At 43.0% G+C, this 20,858-nt stretch overlaps 1 protein-coding gene across 2 annotated transcripts in view; it reads left to right on the top strand.

Annotated features, from left to right (window-relative positions):
- Positions 1–20,858, top strand: part of LOC139273099 (N-lysine methyltransferase SMYD2-like) — a 62,855-nt gene that overhangs the window by 22,061 nt on the left and 19,936 nt on the right. For both annotated transcript variants that reach the window (XM_070889468.1, XM_070889469.1), the window contains exons 3-6: positions 7,164–7,274; positions 9,453–9,513; positions 12,058–12,182; positions 20,671–20,738. In XM_070889468.1, coding sequence (XP_070745569.1) covers positions 7,164–7,274; positions 9,453–9,513; positions 12,058–12,182; positions 20,671–20,738 — 365 coding nt within the window. The remainder of the gene's footprint in view (positions 1–7,163; positions 7,275–9,452; positions 9,514–12,057; positions 12,183–20,670; positions 20,739–20,858) is intronic.

Raw genomic sequence — 20,858 nt, 5'->3', positions numbered from 1 at the left:
CGCCTGCTGTACCTGCATGCCAACTTTCAATGACTGATGTACCATGACACCCAGGTCTCGTTGTACCTCCTGTTTTCCTAATCTGCCATTCAGATAATCTGCCTTCATGTTTTTGCCACCAAAGTGGATAACCTCACATTTATCCATATTCTACTGCATTTGCCCACTCTCCTAACCTGTCCAAGTCACCCTGCAGCCTCTTGGCATCCTCCTCACAGCTCACCCTGCCACCCAGCTTAGTGTCATCTGCAAACTTGGAGATATTGCACTCAATTCCTTCATCTAAATCATTAATGTATATAGTAAATAGCTGGGGTCCCAGCACTGAGGCACCCCACATGTCACTGCCTGCCATTCTGAAAAGGATCCTTTTATCACGACTGTCTGCTTCCTGTCTGCCAACCAGTTCTCTATCCACGCCAATACATTACCCCCAATACCATGTGCTTTAATTTTGCACACCAATCTCTTGCGTGGGATTTTGCCAAAAGCCTTTTGAAAGTTCAAATACACCACATCCACTGTTCTCCCTTGTCCACTCTACGAGTTACATGCTCAAAAAATTCCAGAAGATTTGTCAAGCATGATTTCCCTTTCGTAAATCCATGCTGACTTGGACCGATCCTGTCACTGCTTTCCGAATGCGCTGCTATTTCATCTTTAATAATTGATTCCAACATTTTCCCCACTACTGATGTCAGACTAACCGGTCTATAATTCCCCGTTTTCTCTCTCCCTCCATTTTTTAAAAAGTGGTGTTACATTCGCTACCCTCCAGTCCATAGGAACTGATCCAGAGTCGATAGACTATTGGAAAATGATAATCGATGCATCCACTATTTCTAGGGCCACTTCCTTAAGTACTCTGGGATGCAGACCATCAGGCCCTGGGGATTTATTGGCCTTCAATCCCATCAATTTCCCTAACACAATTTCCTGACTAATAAGGATTTCCTTCAGTTCCTCCTTCTCGCTAGACCCTCAGTCCCTTAACATTTCCAGAAGGTTATTTGTGTCTTCCTTCGTGAAGACCGAACCAAAGTATTTGTTCAACTGGTCTGCCATTTCTTTGTTCCCCATTATAAATTCACCTGAATCTGACTGCAAGGGACCTATGTTTGCCTTCACTAATCTTTTTCTCTTCACATATCTATAGAAGCTTTTGCAGTCAGTTTTTATGTTCCCAGCAAGCTTTCTCTCATACTCTATTTTCCCCCTCCTAAATAAACCCGTTGTCCTCCTCTGTTGAATTCTAAATTTCTCCCAAGTCCTCAGGTTTGCTCCTTTTACTGGCCAATTTATATGCCTCTTCCTTGGATTTAACATTTTCTAATTTCCTTTGTTGGCCATGGTTGAGCCACCTTCCCCGTTTTGTTTTTACTCCAGACAGGGATGTACAATTGTTGAAGTTCATCCATGTGATATTTAAATGTCTGCCATTGCCTATCCACCGTCAACCCTTTAAGTATCATTTGCCAGTCTATTCTAGCCAATTCACGTCTCATACCATCGAAGTTACCTTTCCTTAAGAACATAAGAATTAGGAACAGGAGTAGGCCATCTGGCCCCTCGAGCCTGCTCCGCCATTCAAAAAGATCATGGCTGATCTGGCCGTGGACTCAGCTCCACTTACCCGGCCGCTCCCTATAGCCTTTAGTTCCCTTATTGGTTAAAAATCTATATCTGTGATTTGAATACATTTCAATGAGCTAGCCTCAACTGCTTCCTTGGGCAGAGAATTCCACAGATTCACAACCCTCTGGGAGAAGAAATTCCTTCTCAACTCTGTTTTAAATTGGCTTCCCCGTATTTTGAGGCTGTGCCCCCTAGTTCTAGTCTCCCCGACCAGTGGAAACAACCTCTCTGCCTCTATCTTGTCTATCCCTTTTCATTATTTTGAATGTTTCTGCAAGATCACCCCTCATCCTTCTGAACTCCAACGAGTAAAGACCCAGTCTACTCAATCTATCATCATAAGGAATCTCCGGAATCAGCCTAGTGAATCGTCTCTGTACCCCCTCCAAAGCCAGTATATCCTTCCTTAAGTAAGGTGACCAAAACTGCACGCAGTACTCCAGGTGCGGCCTCACAAATACCCTGTACAGTTGCAGCAGGACCTCCCTGCTTTTGTACTCCATCCCTCTCGCAATGAAGGCCAACATTCCATTCGCCTTCCTGATTACCTGCTGCACCTGCAAACTAACTTTTTGGGATTCATGCACAAGGACCCCCAGGTCCCTCTGCACCTCAGCATGTTGTAATTTCTCCCCATTCAAATAATATTCCCTTTTACTGTTTTTTTTTCCAAGGTGGATGACCTCACATTTTCCGACATTGTATTCCATCTGCCAAACCTTAGCCCATGCGCTTAACCTATCTAAATCTCTTTGCAGCCTCTCTGTGTCCTCTACACAACCCGTTTTCCCACTAATCTTTGTGTCATCTGCAAATTTTGTTACACTACACTCTGTCCCCTCTTCCAGGTCATCTATGTATATTGTAAACAGTTGTGGTCCCAGCACCGATCCCTGTGGCACACCACTAACCACCGATTTCCAAACCGAAAAGGACCCATTTATCCCGACTCTCTGCTTTCTGTTAGCCAGCCAATTCTCGATCCATGCTAATACATTTCCTCTGACTCCACGTACCTTTATCTTCTGCAGTAACGTTTTGTGTGGCACCTTATCGAATGCCTTTTGGAAATCTAAATACACCACATCCATCGGTACACCTCTATCCACCATGCTCGTTATATTCTCAAAGAATTCCAGTAAATTAGTTCAACATGATTTCCCCTTCATGAATCCATGTTGCATCTGCTTGATTGCACTATTCCTATCTAGATGTCCTGCTATTTCTTCCTTAATGATAGCTTCAAGCATTTTCCCCACTACAGATGTTAAACTAACCGGCCTATAGTTACCTGCTTTTTTGTCTGCTCCCTTTTTTTAAACGGAGGCGTTACATTAGCTGCTTTCTAATCCGCTGGTACCTCCCCAGAGTCCAGAGAATTTTGGTAGATTAATAACTAATGCATCTGCTATAACTTCCGCCATCTCTTTTAATACCCTGGGATGCATTTCATCAGGACCAGGGGACTTGTCTACCTTCAGTCCCATTAGCCTGTCCAGCACTACCTCCCTAGTGATAGTGATTGTCTCAAGGTCCTCCCTTCCCACATTCCCGTGACCAGCAATTTTTGGCATGGTTTTTGTGTCTTCCGCTGTGAAGACCAAAGCAAAATAATTGTTTAAGGTCTCAGCCATTTCCACATTTCCCATTATTAAATCCCCCTTCTCATCTTCTAAGGGACCAACATTTACTTTAGTCACTCTCTTCCGTTTTATATATCGGTAAAAGCTTTTACTATCTGTTTTTATGTTTTGCGCAAGTTTACTTTCGTAATCTATCTTTCCTTTCTTTATTGCTTTCTTAGTCATTATTTGCTGTCGTTTAAAATTTTCCCAACCTTCTAGTTTCCCAGTAACCTTGGCCACCTTATACGCATTGGTTTTTAATTTGATACTCTCCTTTATTGCCTTGGTTATCCACGGCTGGTTATCCCTTCTCTTACCGCTTTTTCACTGGAATATATTTTTGTTGAGCACTGGAAAGAGCTCCTTAAAAGTCCTCCACTGTTCCTCAATTGTGCCACAGTTTAATCTGTGTTCCCAGTCTACTTTAGCCAACTCTGCCCTCATCCCACTGTAGTCCCCTTTGTTTAAGCATAGTACGCTCGTTTGAGACACTACTTCCTCACCCTCAATCTGTATTACAAATTCAACCATACTGTGATCACTCATTCCGAGAGGACCTTTTACTAGGAGATCGTTTATTATTCCTGTTTCATTACACAGGACCAGATCTAAGATAGCTTGCTCCCTTGTAGGTTCTGTAACATACTGTTCTAAGAAACAATCCCGTATGCATTCTATGAATTCCTCCTCCAGGCTACCCCGTGCGATTTGATTTGACCAATCGATATGTAGGTTAAAATCCCCCATGATTACTGCCGTTCCTTTTTCACATGCCTGCATTATTCCCTTGATTATTGTCCGCCCCACCGTGAAGTTATTATTTGGAGGCCTATAAACTACGCCCACCAGTGACTTTTTCCCCTTACTAACTCTAATCTCCACCCACAATAATTCAACATTTTGTTCATTAGAGCCAATATCATCTCTCACACTGCCCTGATATCATCCTTTATTAACAGAGCTACCCCACCTCCTTTCCCTTCTTGTCTATCCTTCCGAATTGTCAGATACCCCTGTCTGTTTAATTCCCAGTCTTGGCCACCCTGCAACCACGTTTCTGTAATGGCCACCAAATCATATCCATTTGTAATGATTTGTGCCGTCAACTCATTTACTTTATTTCGAATGCTGCGTGCGTTTAGGTAGAGTGTTTTAATACTTGTTTTTAAACCATGATTTTTAGTTTTGACCCCTCCTGCAGCCCCTTTATATTCATACATATTGTCCCTTCCTATCACCTTGTGGTTTACACTTACCCCAGTGCTACTCTGCTCTGTTGCCTCCTGCCTTTTGCATTCTTTCTTGGGGTCCTGTTCATCTGCGCTCTCACCCACTCTAACTAGCTCAGAGTCCTCTCCTGGGTTCTGAATACTTTATGCCTTGAGGCACCGAGCTTTCAGGCTTGCCTTTTTAATTACACTTTGACCCTTTAGAATTTTGCTGTACAGTGGCCCTTTTTGTTTTTTGCCTTGGGTTTCTCTGCCCTCCACTTTTACTCATCTCCTTTCTGTCTTCTGCTTCTGTCTCCATTTTGTTTCCCTCTGTCTCCCTGCATTGGTTCCCATCCCCCTGCCATATTAGTTTAACTCCTCCCCAACAGCACTAGCAAACACTCCCCGTAGGACATTGGTTCTGGTCCTGCCTAGGTGCAGACCGTCTGGTTTGTACTGGTCCCACCTCCCCCAGAACCGGTTCCAATGCCCCAGGAATTTGAATCCCTCCCTGCTGCACCACTGCTCAAGCCACGTATTCATCTGCGATTCCTACTCTGACTAGCACGTGGTACTGGTAGCAATCCCGAGATTGCTACTTTTGAGGTCCTACTTTTTAATTTAGCTCCTTAAATTCGTCTCGTAGGACCTCATCCCTTTTTTTATCTGTCGTTGGTACCAATGTGCACCACGACTACTGGCTGTTCACCTTCCCTTTTCAGAATGTCCTGCACCCGCTCCGAGACATCCTTGACCCTTGCACCAGGGAGGCAACATACCATCCTGGAGTCTCGGTTGCGGCTGCAGAAACGCCTATCTATTCCCCTTGCAATTGAATCCCCTATCACTATCTCTCTCCCACTCTCTTTCCTGCCCTCCTGTGCATCAGAGCTAGCCACGGTGCCATGAACTTGGCTGCTGCTGCCCTCCCCTGTTCAGGACCCTCGTCTCTGAATTAATTGTCACACTCCATCTTAATAAAGAATTCTACCATATTATGGTCACTCTTCCCCAAGGGGCCTCGCACAACAAGATTGCTAATTCGTCCTTTCTCATTAAACATCACCCAGTCTAGGATGGCTGGCCCTCTAGTTGGTTCCTCGACATATTGGTCTAGAAAACGATCCCGAATACACTCCAGGAAATCCTCCTCCACTGTATTGCTACCAGTTTGGTTAGCCCAATCTATATGTAGATTAAAGTCGCCCATGATAACTGCTGTACCTTCACTGCACGCATCCCTAATTTCTTGTTTGATGCTGTCCCCAATCTCACTACGACTTTTTTGTAGTCTGTACACAACTCCCACCAGCGTTTTCTGCCCTTTGGTATTCCGCAGCTCTACCATATAGATTCCATATCATCCAAGCTAATGTCCTTCCTTACTATTGCGTAAATTTCTTCTTTCACCAGCAACGCTATCCCATCTTCTTTTCCTTTCTGTCTATCCTTCCTAAATGTTGAATGTTTGCTTTTCACTAATGAAGTTCACCTTTAGGGCTTTTTAAAGATACTTTTTTAGAACTCTGAATTAGGACGCTGATTTTTATTAAATCTTCAATTGAATCTCCAATCAATAATCAAATAGCCTTTGAAATTGCTAAGAGCTGCTATTGTCTTCACCTGAAACAGGAGGTTTGGTGCATTGAGCAATGTGGAGGAGGAGGCTGAGGAGATGAACCTGTCTGAAGTGCAACATTGTTCATGGGGCAAGAGTCAATATATTTGGATCACACAGATCTTGCAACACTGGCAACTTGAGTTTTCTGAATACCAAAGTATTTTTATCTCCAACAGTTACAGATTCTGATACTTTGAACATATTTTGATTAGTAACTTATCTACAGAAATATGCAAGATACCCATGAATGAGGAAAACTGTAACCTATAGGCGACTTAAAGCCCAACTCACTCGTGGCACAAGTAGTTCCCCTCTGTTCTCACTACCTTTCTCATTCCACCCTCCTCCACATTCTACATTGTCCCCAGTTCACAGCATCCCGAGGTTAGATGAACAGGATTTTGCTCTTGATCATCCAGTGATTTATGTCAGAACTGCCTTTGTGTGGACACTGGGTGAGGGCAGTAATTGGTTTTGTTGTGTTGACAGCCATGATCAAAAGGTCCAGCTTCACAGAAGGAGAGTGGCCACTTAAATCTTGTGCATTGGAGGACCATTACTGCCCTAGGACCATACTCCAGTATAAGTTATGAGGATAAATAAAGGGAGAAAATTGGAGGAGGAAAAAAATTGCTGTACAGGCAATAAAATTGAATAGCTTACGTTGCCTCTGTATTTTAAATGCTCCCTGCAGTGAATTCTGCTGTAGTGTATTGCTTGGCCTCTAGCATGCTTTTTAATTGACTGCTGCAAAGTTGGAATTCACATGAATTTCAGTGGAGTAACATGATCTCCACTGACCCCTCCAGAATGTAGAGATCACACTTTGGGAATCGCACTTCATCCCACCTGTTCTTCTCGGAATCCGACAGAGAGATAAGTGGGTTTATCGAGCATTGCAGATTTCTGTGTACATATTGGATTGGGAACTCCTTGTAGTATAAATGAATTTGAGTTGATTTACTGTGTTGGAATTCTGCTTTTAATTAGACCAGTGCAGTGAGTCTCTAATTAAAATGTTTCTGAAGGTTTGGAATCTTCACTTTGAAATGTATAGTCTCTTTCTTGCAGAAAACTGACTGGCCAATGCACAAACTGGAATGTTCTTCCATGAGCAAATTTGGACAGAACTGGAACCCCTCCGAGACAGTCAGGCTGGTGGCAAGAATCCTGGTCAAACAGGTGAGGTGACTGATTAATGGATGAACCGACGAACCATATTATTGGCATCGTCCGTTGGGAAGACGGCAACAGCTGTGGAGTAATAATACTCAGATCTGACTGGGCTGCTTACTATCTCTGCTGAGTTAGCCACTCTGGGCATGGAATGGTTGTGTGGTGAGGTTAGAAGTTGGCTGGGATTCCAGCTTGTGGTTACTACTCGGAGTTGTGCTGGAAGTGCATGTGTGTCAATATCGAGTGAGGATAGGGTTGTATATGATTCTTCTGCCTTTCCCTCCCTCCCATGATGATATAGCCTGCTGAAATTAGTTGCCCAGATGGTGCACAATTCTGGTCTCTATTATAAAAAGGATAGAGACACTGGTGAAGGTTTTAATTTTTTTTAAAAAAGCTTTACATGGGTGATACCAAAACTGAGTTTATACTTATCAGGAAAGATTGAATAGGCTCTGACAATTTTCTCTAGAAAAGGGAAGGCTGAGGGTTGACCTGATCGATTATGATAGGGTAGAGAATATGTTTCCACTTATGGTGGAGACTAAAACTAGGGGTCATAAGTATAAGATAGTCACTAATAAATTCAGGAGAAACTTCTTTACCCAAAATTTGGAACTCACTACCACATAGAGCTGTTGAGGCGAATAGTATTGATGCATTTAAGGGGAAGCTAGATAAACACATGAAAGAAAAAAGAATAAAAGGGTATGCTGACAGGGTGGGGGAAGGCTCATGTGGTACATAAACACCAGCATGGAACAGTCGGGTCCAGTGACCTGTTTCTGTGCTGTACATTGTGTGGATTGGGATGGACCCTCGGGTGAGATGCTATAAGGCTGTTGCTTGCAACCTAGCAAACTTATTCCAGTATGTATCACTGTCTTCAGGAGACAAAGGATGAACAGAGACAATAGGGAGGAATGCAATAAAGTTAGTAAATGTACCCTGGTCTATTAATTGTATGTTTTGACCAATTTTGGTATGTTTAGTCTTAAACTATGCCTCTTTCAAAGGGTCGTCACAGGCAAGGTGGACTGGATGGCATCTATTTGTGCTGTAAGATTCTGTGATTCTTTTGCAGTGAAATAGTCAGAAATTAATCAATTGCTCTGAGGAATCTATGATTCAAAGGCCATAGTAATGTTTCAGTTAACTGAAGAATGCTTGCTAGTTATTCATCCAAATGACCTCACTAATATTTATTTGGAGACATAAAATGGTGTTTTGCAGCACTTGATGACATCTTAGTTGTAAGGTGCTGGTATGGATGGCAACACTTTTTTTTTAAAAAACAAAAATGAGTTAAATATTGAATCTAGACCCCAGCTGACCGATTTATGGGGGCTCGTTTTTCCTGTGGACTGTTTAATAATTGGTGGCCTTTTGGAATATTTATGTACACTAACCTAAATATAATAGCTGGATTGCGGACCTCAAATGTGGTTGGTATTGCGAAGGGTGTGTTTGATTGAATCCCAACTATGTTCAGCTCCCGTTCGCTGCTCCTTTGCTGTGAATATTAAACTTTCAGATTTATTACGGTGCCAGTGCTTTCATTGCTCTGTCTTGAGTATCCAAAGACCTGCAAATGTAAGGAGTACGGTACTCAAACTAAACCGTGGGCAACTTGGATGACAGACTGGTGAATGAGTAGCATCCACGGAACTGTACTTCAGCAAGGCAGTGTTTGTATTTTAAAAAAAATAATAATTTATTCTTTTCAAAGGGACAAGCTTTGGTGGATATGCTGCCATTCTGTTGTTTCAATAATTTGACTGTAGGCAGAGCTTTGCTTCTATGTTACTTCTAAACTTACTGAAGATGTGTGTGCAATAACTAGAAACATATTTTAAATTGGGAAACTTAGAAAAAAATGATAGATTTCAAGGTGCACTAAAAATTTCTCTCAAGGAAAGGAACCTATAACTGACCTCTGATTGATTGCCTGAACTTGTTGGGAAGCACACTGCAGCTTTAAGAAGGATACTATTTGGCTCTGTCATTGGGCCCTCTACTCCAAACTTGTATATAATGACTGACTGACCTCGGTTTGGAAATTAACATTAATGTCAGTAGACTGATCTTTGTTTTAAAACAACATCTATCTGGCTTTTAACCATATTGAATCCTTGCTGAAATAAATACACCTCTAAATTCTGTTCTATTTTCTTTTTATTCTAGAAAATGCACCCTGAGAAAACGCCTTCAGAGGAATTACTGACTGTCAGTGAGTTTGAGTCACGTAAGTATTCAGTACGGGGTGTGGAGCCAAAATCTGTGTTGTTGTATTCTGTGACCTTTAGTTCAAAATTAACAAAAGAAAAGGATCTAGCTGCTGTGGCCAGCTCTTCAACATGATGCTGTTAATACTTTGAGCTTGGAGTCTGCATAACTCGCAAAGTGGCTATCTGTTTCTCTGCGCTTACCTTCATTGAAGCTTGAGCCTGTCCCTTAAACATAAAAGAAAGGTTTGCTGCTTGACAGTCTCTGACTTCAAGGTCTAGATTTTCCTCTGAATTACCACCTGTTTTCGGGTGGATTCAAGGTGGTAAATGGTTTCTTGGAGGCTACTGTCTCAAATCTGCTGCAAAAAATTTGGGTCTGAATTATTCCTCCCGAGAAGCACTAGTCCCCATAAGGCCTGCTGGGACCCCAATGCACCTTGCATGTGGGGGCTTGCTCGTTCCTCAGTATTTCCCCAACTTCCGCCCCCCAAAAATTACCACCATTATATAAGTGACAGTACGAGCTGCAGGATGGTATTGAGTCCAATGTTGTGGCCTACTGAAGGTTGGTGTCACTTTGCCTGCATCGCAATCTCTCTTTTTTTAGTATTTTGGAGATCAGTCAGGACATTTGCTGCTAGTTTCACTCTGCTATGCTCAAAGTACTAATTGGGGACATGGATTTACTCTATTATGTAATGAAGATGAGGTGGTTAGATTGTAGGCTGAGTTGGACCTCACAGAAGGCCTTTCTTCTCTTATGCACTGATACCTACTCACCAGGGCATACAGATCATGAAGATCCTAATTGGACTTTTCTGACTATCGCAGCCTCAGAAGGCTGCACTTTCTCATGGAGGCGATTGTGGAAACATGTCAAGCACTGACTGAAGACCTGCAATGCACTCCACCAGGAGAACAACACTGTGTACCAGTCAAGGACACCACTAAATTCCTTTGCGACCAAGATCCTTCCAGGCAGCAAAAGGTGACCTTTGCCACACTAGTCAGGCAGCTGCTCCTTGCTCCTGCAGGATCCCTGACAATGTGTAGAACTGAATAGCTTTCTCCCTTTGGTGTCTGTTTCCATTAGGCAGGATATGCAGCCTTCCTGGATAAAGCAACAGTGACCTTGGCACAATGGCCAGGATCTGATGACATCATTTCAGCCTGAGGCCTGATCAGGGGAGCAGTGGTGGCTTCCCTTCCAGGCCAAAGTGAGAGAGCTGACAGGCCAATCCTGCCAGGAGATGGATTGAGGGCTAGAAGATTACATTTTATTTAACACAAAAATTAAATGCAAATTTCCTTGTGGGCCAAGAGTTATTGGGAGTGCAATAATACGTTGGGCCTCCTTTGACCTGGGGAGTGTTCATTTCTGCTGCATGAGGTATGTGTGAAGAGGTTTGTCCTGTTGGCCACTTCAGAGCACCATCCTAGTAAGTTGGCAATGCACTATACCTGGCAAAAGGTGGCAGCCAGTCTGAATGTTGACTGCAGGATTTGGGAGCATAGAAGAAGATGATATATATATAGAAGGAATCTGGCACGGTAACACTAACCAATAGTACCACATAAATGTTACATGCTATGTACAATCTCAACAACAACTTGCATTTATATAGTGCCTTTAACATAAAATACCCCTAAGGTGCTTCAACAGAAGTGTAATCAATCAAAACTGGTGGCTGAACCAAAGGAGGTAATAGGATGGAAAGAGGTGGGTTTTAAAGTGGGTCTTGAAGGAGGAGAGGAAGGTGATGAACCTGAGTGGTTTATGGAGGCAATTCCCTGTCGTAGGACCTAGATCACTAAAGGCACGGCTACCAATGGTAGGGGGGAGGATGCACAAGAAGCTAGAGTTGGAGCAATGGGGATTTTTTGGGGTGGTGAGGTGTTTGTAGAGCTGAATGACTTTAAATAGGAGGGTGAGAATGTTAAATTTGCCTCTAATATAGGTCAGCAAGGACTGGAGTGCTGGGTAAGCAGGGCAGCAGAGTTTTTGATGAGCCGAAGTTTACAGTGGGCGGAGGATGGGACACCAATCAGAAGTGCAAATGTATATTTTGGGTAAAAAGAATGGTTGACATAAATTTTGTCTAAATTAATTAAAATGTCATAAATGTGGGGGTAAAAAATATATTGTAGGAAAATAGTGTTAACTTACAAAAAAAATACGAAGTTTGTTTGAGAGCTTCTGTGCCAACAGCTTCCCTTGTTCATAATTGAAAGGGGAAAAAAGAGCCAACACAGCAGAAATACCATTGAGTCATTTAAATATTTTTCCTTCAACACTTGGGCCTTAATGAGGCTTGCACATGAAATGGGTGAAAGCACATCAGCTCGCTAAAATTGGGGGGCCAGAAAGAAATTGATGTTGGGCTTGCTCACCCAGCTCCGCGCTCCTTCAGTGCCAGTTACACACTTATTCTTCTGGCACACGGGACTGCAGAATGGACCCCAATACCTCCCAATACTATAGATTTAACAGTAATAAGATTTCTGAGGAGCCACAGTTTCAATCCAAACTCTTTAATTGACTTTATTTCTGTTTGATTCAGACCTTGATAAATTGGATAATGAGAAAAGGGAACTGATTGAGAGTGACATTGCTGCCCTTCTTCACTTCTACTCCAAACACTTTGACTTCCCTGACCGGGCTGACTTGATTGAGCTGTTTGCTAAGGTTTGTAGCTGATTTGAAATCTGATGTTTGAAAAAGTTGCAGTGTTTTTTAAAATTCTGTGGCTGTGCCCGGGTGGCTTCAGTGCGCACGGATGAATATTACACATACAGATATCTTGACTTGTCACAATAAATATCAGTAGCTCTCTGCTCCCAGACTTGTGAAGGTTCCAACAGGACTGGGAGATATGCAAGTATAGAATAAACTGAAAACTTCCATTGGAGGCAAAAGGAAATTTTTTTTAAAATTTCCCCTTGTACTCGTCCCCATCTCATCTGCACTTGATCTGCATTTCTAGGCACTGGCTGGTTGGAGACAGAAACGTAACTCCTGAAACAGGTGCTGAATTCAAATGTGCAGGAAATTATGTCAATCTAGACTCCATGGCTATTTCCTTCCCTAAAGCTGGTTGCAGGTGCGTCCATATAACCTGGGCATTCTCGGCCGAAATCTATAGATACTTGGAGGCTGACACCAACTTTGACTGTGATTGGCAACTCCTTGAGCAAGGAGACCATCACTTCAATGTCTATTGCTGCAGTAGAGCGGAAGTGTCCAGGGGAGCTGGGGAGTTGCAGTCTTCTGCACCCACCATCCTTTTTGGCATAATGGGGGTCTTGTTTTGAATCCCATCATACATGTGCTACTCACAGGAGAACTTTTGAATACCACAGAGTGTGTGGCATCATTGGAGGGGGAGGGCTTCTGCCTACCATTACCCTACTAACCTTGCAGTCTCCATTTCATCAGGGAGGCAGTGATAGAATTGTACAACATGTTCCAGGCAGACATGGTGCTGCCAGTAGGCCTGGCACCAGAAGGTGATGGCAGCCTTAAATTTCTTGCTTCTGGCTGTTTGCGGGAACTAGTGGGGTCATCAGTAATGTCAGAGTGCAGTGCATCACTGCACAAAACAGATAACTGATTCCTTGTTTGGTACAGCAAGTAGCACTGTCCTCATCGATAACAAGTCATAGGACAGAGCCCCCGTTCTCTTTTTTTTAAATGGCAAGATTATCAAAAGTCCAGAGTGTCATTGGTAGCCACACAGTCCTATTAACAGTTGCAGACGAGAGCATCCTATAAATGAAGGGCAAGACTTTTATTTCATCATTTTATCAGCTTGTGTGACCATTTGCACCAGTTACTATTGGTGAATGCCAGATTCCCTGGCAGTAGTCATGTTGTGTTCATTTTACAGCAGTCCACTGTGCCATTATCTGCAGATACCTAGCAAGTCAAGGGTTGGATCTTGGGAAGTCGAGAATACCTACGGTTACCTTGGCTTATGACCCCACTGTAGCATCCCCACACACCAGAAAGACACAGCTATAATGAGGTGCAAGTCTCCACCAGATCCCTTATTGAGCACATCATTGGATTGGTGATGCCTCGACCGGTCGTGGAGCATCCTTCAATATAACAGAGACAAGTTTCCAGGATCACAGTGGTCAGTTGCATTATCCATATCGTTGCAACTTTAAGTCAGCCTTTAAAATAGTCTTTTTGAAGTGTGAGGGAGGGTGCTGCTGAAGTGCTGGAAAAACCAGAAGAATCATCAGCACAAGCAACTTTTGGTAACTGCAGGAGCCATTCAGCAGACCCATGATAGAGGGCACTTTTTCCTTTGTCCCTCTAGACCCTTCCCATTATCAGCCCTCCCTGTATGTTCATAATGTACATCAAGTGCACACAATCACCCCATTTATCTGCCAGGCAGACCACACTTTGCAGTGTACTTGCCTTTCCTCAGTCACTTAAATGGAACTTAGTGACATGTGCAACTACTATGCCAAAATGTTTTATTTTCCAATGCGAATAGTTGCTGAATCTAGTGCCTGTTGCCATGGTGTGTCCACTTCCTATCAGTTGGTATGTGTTGTGCTTGACTACCTAAACTGGGACTTCCTTTATACAACCCCCATTACTGGAACCTTTGAGGTGACTGGAAGATGAGGGTCTGTCTGAAAGAAGCTCTTGAGCAAGTCCAGCCTGGCTGCATGTGCAGGAACAGCCTGGTTCTACCTATTTTCTGGCCCGAGCGAAGTAATTGGAAGGGGGAGAGGCCTGTTGAGGATGAATAGCCATTGGGAGAAACACCACCATCATCCATTCCCAGGTCCGGCCTGCCCCTGCTCCTGATCTCTCTGCCTGATGAGCAGGACCCAATGGCATTAGTGACCATGCTGAAATCCTTATTCGGACAAAATGATCTGCCAAAAAAAGATAACACTGAAGGATGTATAATCATTTGATTTGCCTTTGGGGAGAACTAAGTGAAGGTTTGCAGAACCTCTTCTTTTTTTTTAGGCAAATGAAATTAGTTGTTTGAGTTGCAATAAAAGTGGATTGTTCAAGGTATAGAAACATAGAAAATAGGTGCAGGAGTAGGCCATTCGGCCCTTCTAGCCTGCACCGCCATTCAATGAGTTCATGGCTGAACATTCAACTTCAGTACCCCATTCCTGCTTTCTTGCCATACCCCTTGATCCCCCTAGTAGTAAGGACCTCCTCTAACTCCTTTTTGAATATATTTAGTGAATTGGCCTCAACAACTTTCTGTGGTAGAGAATTCCACAGGTTCACCACTCTCTGGGTGAAGAAGTTCCTCCGCATCTCGGTCCTAAATGGCTTACCCCTTATCCTTAGACTGTGACCTCTGGTTCTGGACTTCCCCAACATTGGGAACATTCTTCCTGCATCTAACCTGTCTAACCCCGTCAGAATTTTAAATGTTTCTAATGAGGTCCCCTCTCATTCTTCTGAACTCCAGTGAATACAAGCCCAGTTGATCCAGTCTTTCTTGATAGGTCAGTCCCGCCATCCCGGGAATCAGTCTGGTGAACCTTCGCTGCACTCCCTCAATAGCAAGAATGTCCTTCCTCAGGTTAGGAGACCAAAACTGTACACAATACTCCAGGTGTGGCCTCACCAATGCCCTGTACAACTGTAGCAACACCTCCCTGCCCCTGTACTCAAATCCCCTTGCTATGAAGGCCAACATGCCATTTGCTTTCTTAACCGCCTGCTGCACCTGCATGCCAACCTTCAATGACTGATGTACCATGACACCCAGGTCTCTTTGCACCTCCCCTTTTCCTAATCTGTCACCATTCAGATAATAGTCTGTCTCTCTGTTTTTACCACCAAAGTGGATAACCTCACATTTATCCACATTATACTTCATCTGCCATGCATTTGCCCACTCACCTAACCTATCCAAGTCGCTCTGCAGCCTCACAGCATCCTCCTCGCAGCTCACACTGCCACCCAACTTAGTGTCATCCGCAAATTTGGAGATATTACATTTAATCCCCTCATCTAAATCATTAATGTACAGTGTAAACAGCTGGGGCCCCAGCACAGAACCTTGTGGTACCCCACTAGTCACTGCCTGCCATTCTGAAAAGTACCCATTTACTCCTACTCTTTGCTTCCTGTCTGACAACCAGTTCTCAAGCCATGTCAGCACACTACCCCCAATCCCATGTGCTCTAACTTTGCACATCAATCTCTTGTGTGGGACCTTGTCGAACGCCTTCTGAAAGTCCAAATATACCACATCAACTGGTTCTCCTTTGTCCACTTTACTGGAAACATCCTCAAAAAATTCCAGAAGATTTGTCAAGCATGATTTCCCTTTCACAAATCCATGCTGACTTGGACCTATCATGTCACCATTTTCCAGATGCACTGCTATGACATCCTTAATAATTGATTCCATCATTTTACCCACTACCGATGTCAGGCCGATGTCAGGCTGACCGGTCTATAATTCCCTGTTTTCTCTCTCCCTCCTTTTTTAAAAAGTGGGGTTACATTGGCTACCCTCCACTCTATAGGAACTGATCCAGAGTCAATGGAATGTTGGAAAATGACTGTCAATGCATCCACTATTTCCAAGGCCACCTCCTTAAGTACTCTGGGATGCAGTCCATCAGACCCTGGGGATTTATCGGCCTTCAATCCCATTAATTTCCCCAACACAATTTCCCGGCTAATAAGGATTTCCCTCAGTTCTTCCTCCTTACTAGACCCCCCGACCCCTTTTATAACTGGAAGGTAGTTTGTGTCCTCCTTTGTGAATACCGAACCAAAGTACTTGTTCAATTGGTCCGCCATTTCTTTGTTCCCCGTTATGACTTCCCCTGATTCTGACTGCAGGGGACCTACGTTTGTTTTTACTAACCTTTTTCTCTTTACATATCTATAGGTATGTGGAAGGAACGGCTTCATGTGCCTTTATTACATTCCGTACTTCAGTTGCCTGTATTCAGTCCTGGAACTTGGCAATGCTACAGAACTCTAAAATAAGTGCCCAGTAAGAATCACACTTTGGACTGAGAGCTGCACCAGTTTATACATCCTTCACAATAACTATTCATTTAATCATTTGATTTGCCTTTGGGGAATACCAATAGGTATAGTAAGGGTCCAAATTGTATTTTTTTTTTAAATATAGAATGTGTATCATTTTTACTCTTAATGGGACATGTTTCTATTCCAGTACTTTTAATATAAAATAGTTCCTAAGCTGCAAGACCCCAGCTAACTAGACCTCTAACTTACTGTGCCATTGTATTGATCTAGGGATTATCTAAACTTCTGGCTTGCTCCCACTAATTTATCACAAAACAATTAGTGTGACTTGTGTGCCTGGCTGGAGGAGACTAGACCATAAGTCTAGTACTCTTAAGTTGGCAGCCACTGTTCCTGCCACTCGATTCTGGGCGGCCACATTCCTACCTGTTGTAGGGTCATGTTTCCTCCATAGTCGGAGGTCCTAGCACAGGCCTAAAATGTACTTGTGCTGAATAGAGAACATGCCCTATCTTGTTTACCATGAAAGGAGAAAGAATGGTATGTTAGTCCAGCTGTTAGTTTTCTATTTGGAATGATCTATCCAGATGCCCGAGTAGAAAAATGACTACACTGATGAAAAAATAATTAACTCTAACTCTAATAAAACTTCTTGTTTAAATCAATCTTTTTAAAAAAAAAAATTCAGCCTTTTTGCTTTTTTTAATTGGGAGTACTATTAGCATGTTAAAGGAACATAATCTGTTTCTAGCCCTTCGTTTTAAGGCTGGAACTGAAGGGACACTGACTTGTTTCCTGTAACAACTGATCTCACACTTTTTGTTAAAATCATAAAGAAATACTGTTACAATTCAAGCTTGCTCCAGATACTTGTGTCCAATGCGAAAGTCTGCTTCCATAGGCAAGCTCCCACTCCTTGCGAATTGAAATGTGACCTTGACTTATCTTGGATAACAAGCTGCAAAGTGAACTTGTTTTACCCTAAGGTGTACACTGGAAATACAATGCCGATGTCTCTTATGGCAAGTGCCCAGGCTATAAGACTTAGGCTGATGAGTACAAATCAGTTTTATCAAAAGCAAGATTAAAATAAACATCAACATTTTAGCTAGGTTATCATGCATCATGCAGCCCCGGTGTCCTCTTCAAAATAAAAGTCCATAAGCGTTTAGCAGTTCTCTGCATTACTTGAGCAAATTGAACCACTGTTATATGCGGCCTGAACTTCCTTCATTAGCAGCACAGCAGGAAGGGAACTGAAACGAGAGCTACTACTTTAGATTATATTCTCTTTCCCATTTGATGTTTAGATGATACAAAAAAGATAGACCTATCAAGCAGCATACTATTGCAAATCATCCCGAAGATCAGCTGAGACGTGTAAAACAAGATGGCGATGGTGGTATTTCTCCAGCAATACCAGGCATGTCCGACACACGACTCCAAAGCAAGCAGTCTACACTGAATTCCTTCACGACAAGCAAGCCCCAGGTGGGCAGAGGAAACCCTCAAAGCTTCCTTGATAAAGTGCAACATCCCCACTGGCACCTGGGAATCCCTGGCCAAAGACCGCCCTAAGTAGAGGAAGAGCATCCGGGAGGGCGCTGAGCACCTCTAGTCTCGTCGCCGAAAGCATACAGAAATCAAGTGCAGGCAGCGGAAGGAGCGTGCGGCAAACCAAACTCCCCACCCACTCTTTTCTTCAACGACTGCCTGTCCCACCTGTGACAGACTGTAATTCCCGTTTTGCACTGTACAGTCACCTGAGAACTCATTTTTAGTGGACACAAGTCTTCCTCGATTTCGAGGGGCTGCCTATGATGATGATGTTGTAAACAAGAAGTTGAATGAGAGCAATCTGGAAATGCTTAACTAGCTTGTATTGATAGTGCTGATGAGCCAATTACTTACACTGTACAACACCTTCCTTAACTGCCAACGAGATTACCAACTTACTGTGCTGCTTGCTTGCAGGTAGAAATGCCCTGAGCACCAACACTGGCACAGTGCATTGAAACGTTGACCACCTTCAATAGTCATTTTGTTTGTTGCCAATGCAGTTGTAAGAAGAGTGTATTTGCAGATTGATTTGTTAGAGTATCAGGACTAGCACTCCCCAGGCTCTGTTGCTTCTTGGTCTGTATCCTAGTTTCCGTGCTTAACTTCCTGAACTATATTTCCTGTGTGACACCAAAAGCTTACATCAGCTCATGAAGCTCTAATAAATTAATATTTTTACAAATAGAACAACTTTTTTGAATAAATATTGTTGGAAGTATAGTGAACAGTGAGGAGGAAAGTGATCAACTTCAAGTGGACATACAGGCTGGTGGACATGTAGCAGATGAAATTTAATGCAGAAAAGTGTGAAGTGATACCTTTTTTAGTAGGAAGAACGAGGAGAGGCAATTTCAACTAGGGGGTGCAGGAACAGGGAGACCTGGGGGTATATATGCACAAATTGTTGCAGGGCAGGTTGAGAAAGCATTTTTTTTTTAAAAAGCATACGGGATCCTGGGCTTCATAAATGGAGGCATAGAGAACAAGGAAGTTATGATGAACCTTTGCCTCAACTGGAATATTGTGTCCAAATTCTGGGCACCGCACGTCTGGAAGGATGTGAAGGCCTTGGAGAGCGTCCAGAAAAGTTTTACAATGGTTCCAGGGATGAGGGACTTCAGTGACGTGGTTAGACTGAAGAAGCTGGGGTTGCTCTCCTTGGAGCAGAGAAGGTTGAGAGGAGATTTGATAGAGGTGTTCAAAATCACGAGGGTTCTCGACAGAGCAGATGGAAAGAAACTCTTCCCATGACGGAATGGTCGAGAACCAGAGAACACTGATTTAAGGTGGTTAGCAGAAGAACCAAAGGCAACATGAGGAAACACCTATTTACTCAGCGAGTGGTTAAGATCTGGAATGCACTGCCTGCAAGGGAGGCAGATTCAATCGTGGCTTTCAAAAGGAAATTGAACAAGTATCTTAAGGAAAAAAAATTGCAGGGCGGCAGGGGAGTGGGACTAGCTGAAGTGCACTTGCAGAGAGTTGGCACATGTTCGACCAGCAGAATGATCTGTGCTGTTTTGTAGTTCACGGCCAAACTTTCCAGTTGAAAGATTTATTGGGCAACTGTACAGGCTGGGATAGTTCCACAATTGATTTCTAATCTATTCTAAAGTTAGCAAATCTCAGACGACACCAGTGGAGTCATGCTACAGTTTGGAAAAACTGGCCAGAGTTTGTTTCTGATCAGTATCCAGGTTCCTGACTGGTTGTGTGTGTGTGGCTGTCAAATGGGGACAGGATTGGGCTTGGTACTGATAGCTAAACCATTGAATAGTCCGCTAAACGCTCAGTAGCTAGACTTGTGCATGAAGAATTGTCGTTCGAGTAGGGTACTGGATAGGTGCTGGTGGCTGAGGAACTGTACAAGTTTGGTTGGGGGTGAGTTTTAAAAATAGAAAAGTGAAGGAATTTAAAAAAAAAATCATTAACCAAAAATCTGTAAAATGACTTCTTAGAATAAAATGACTTTACTGGACCGACGCGGTGCGCTGCCATTTGCAGATGGACTGGCAAAAGTATCAAAAGTCCATTGGGCTACTAACAGGAGCACTGTTGTATTAGCACATAACTGCAACCATTGTAAGAGGAAGTGGCAACAAGTCATTTAAATGCAGAGCCACTAATCTCTTCAATAAGCTAGTGTTAGGGCTGTTGAAAGTATATAGCCTTTTTATTTCTAAATATTACACTTCCTGTTCAGTAGCAGTCCCAGTTGTTACGGTTGTAGTTAGTAATTATCAGCAGTGCTAGTTATGTTGGAGTGGTTTCATCTTTGTCTTACGAGACCTGTTGGGAGACTCCAGAATTTCTTGGGCCATAAGGTTTAGAGGTCACAAAATCAGTCTTGAACACCTGTGTTTTTATACAGTTGTGTATGACAGCACTCCTGAATGTGACTCTTTTCCTCTCCCCAGCCTGCTGCCCTATATACCAGGCTCAGCTTGAACCTGAAACATTGTTTTACTGACAAAGGAACCAAGGTCTGTAGCTTTATCTAAAGCTGATAAGAACACTGATCAGGCACTGTCTGTAGAGAATAACAGAGGAAGCAATCATTCTTGCAAAGCGTTTAGTTTTCATTTTCTTTCCTTCTCTCTCTCTCAAGGTTAACTGCAATGGATTCACAATTGAAGATGAAGAACTTTCTCACTTGGGCTCTGCTATCTTTCCAAGGTTCGGACTGTAATGCAAAGTATACTCTTTGTTGTCATTTAGCACTTTTTTTTCTATTTAAATTAGTTCAGTGCCGTGATTTATTCTTAACAAGTAAGCCGGATTTTTCACCAACATGTT

This window comes from Pristiophorus japonicus, chromosome 9, assembly GCF_044704955.1.
Source record: "Pristiophorus japonicus isolate sPriJap1 chromosome 9, sPriJap1.hap1, whole genome shotgun sequence".
NCBI classification, from domain to species: domain Eukaryota; kingdom Metazoa; phylum Chordata; class Chondrichthyes; family Pristiophoridae; genus Pristiophorus; species Pristiophorus japonicus.
Note: the sequence above shows the minus strand (reverse complement) of the source record. Positions and strands in the feature narration are given on the sequence as shown.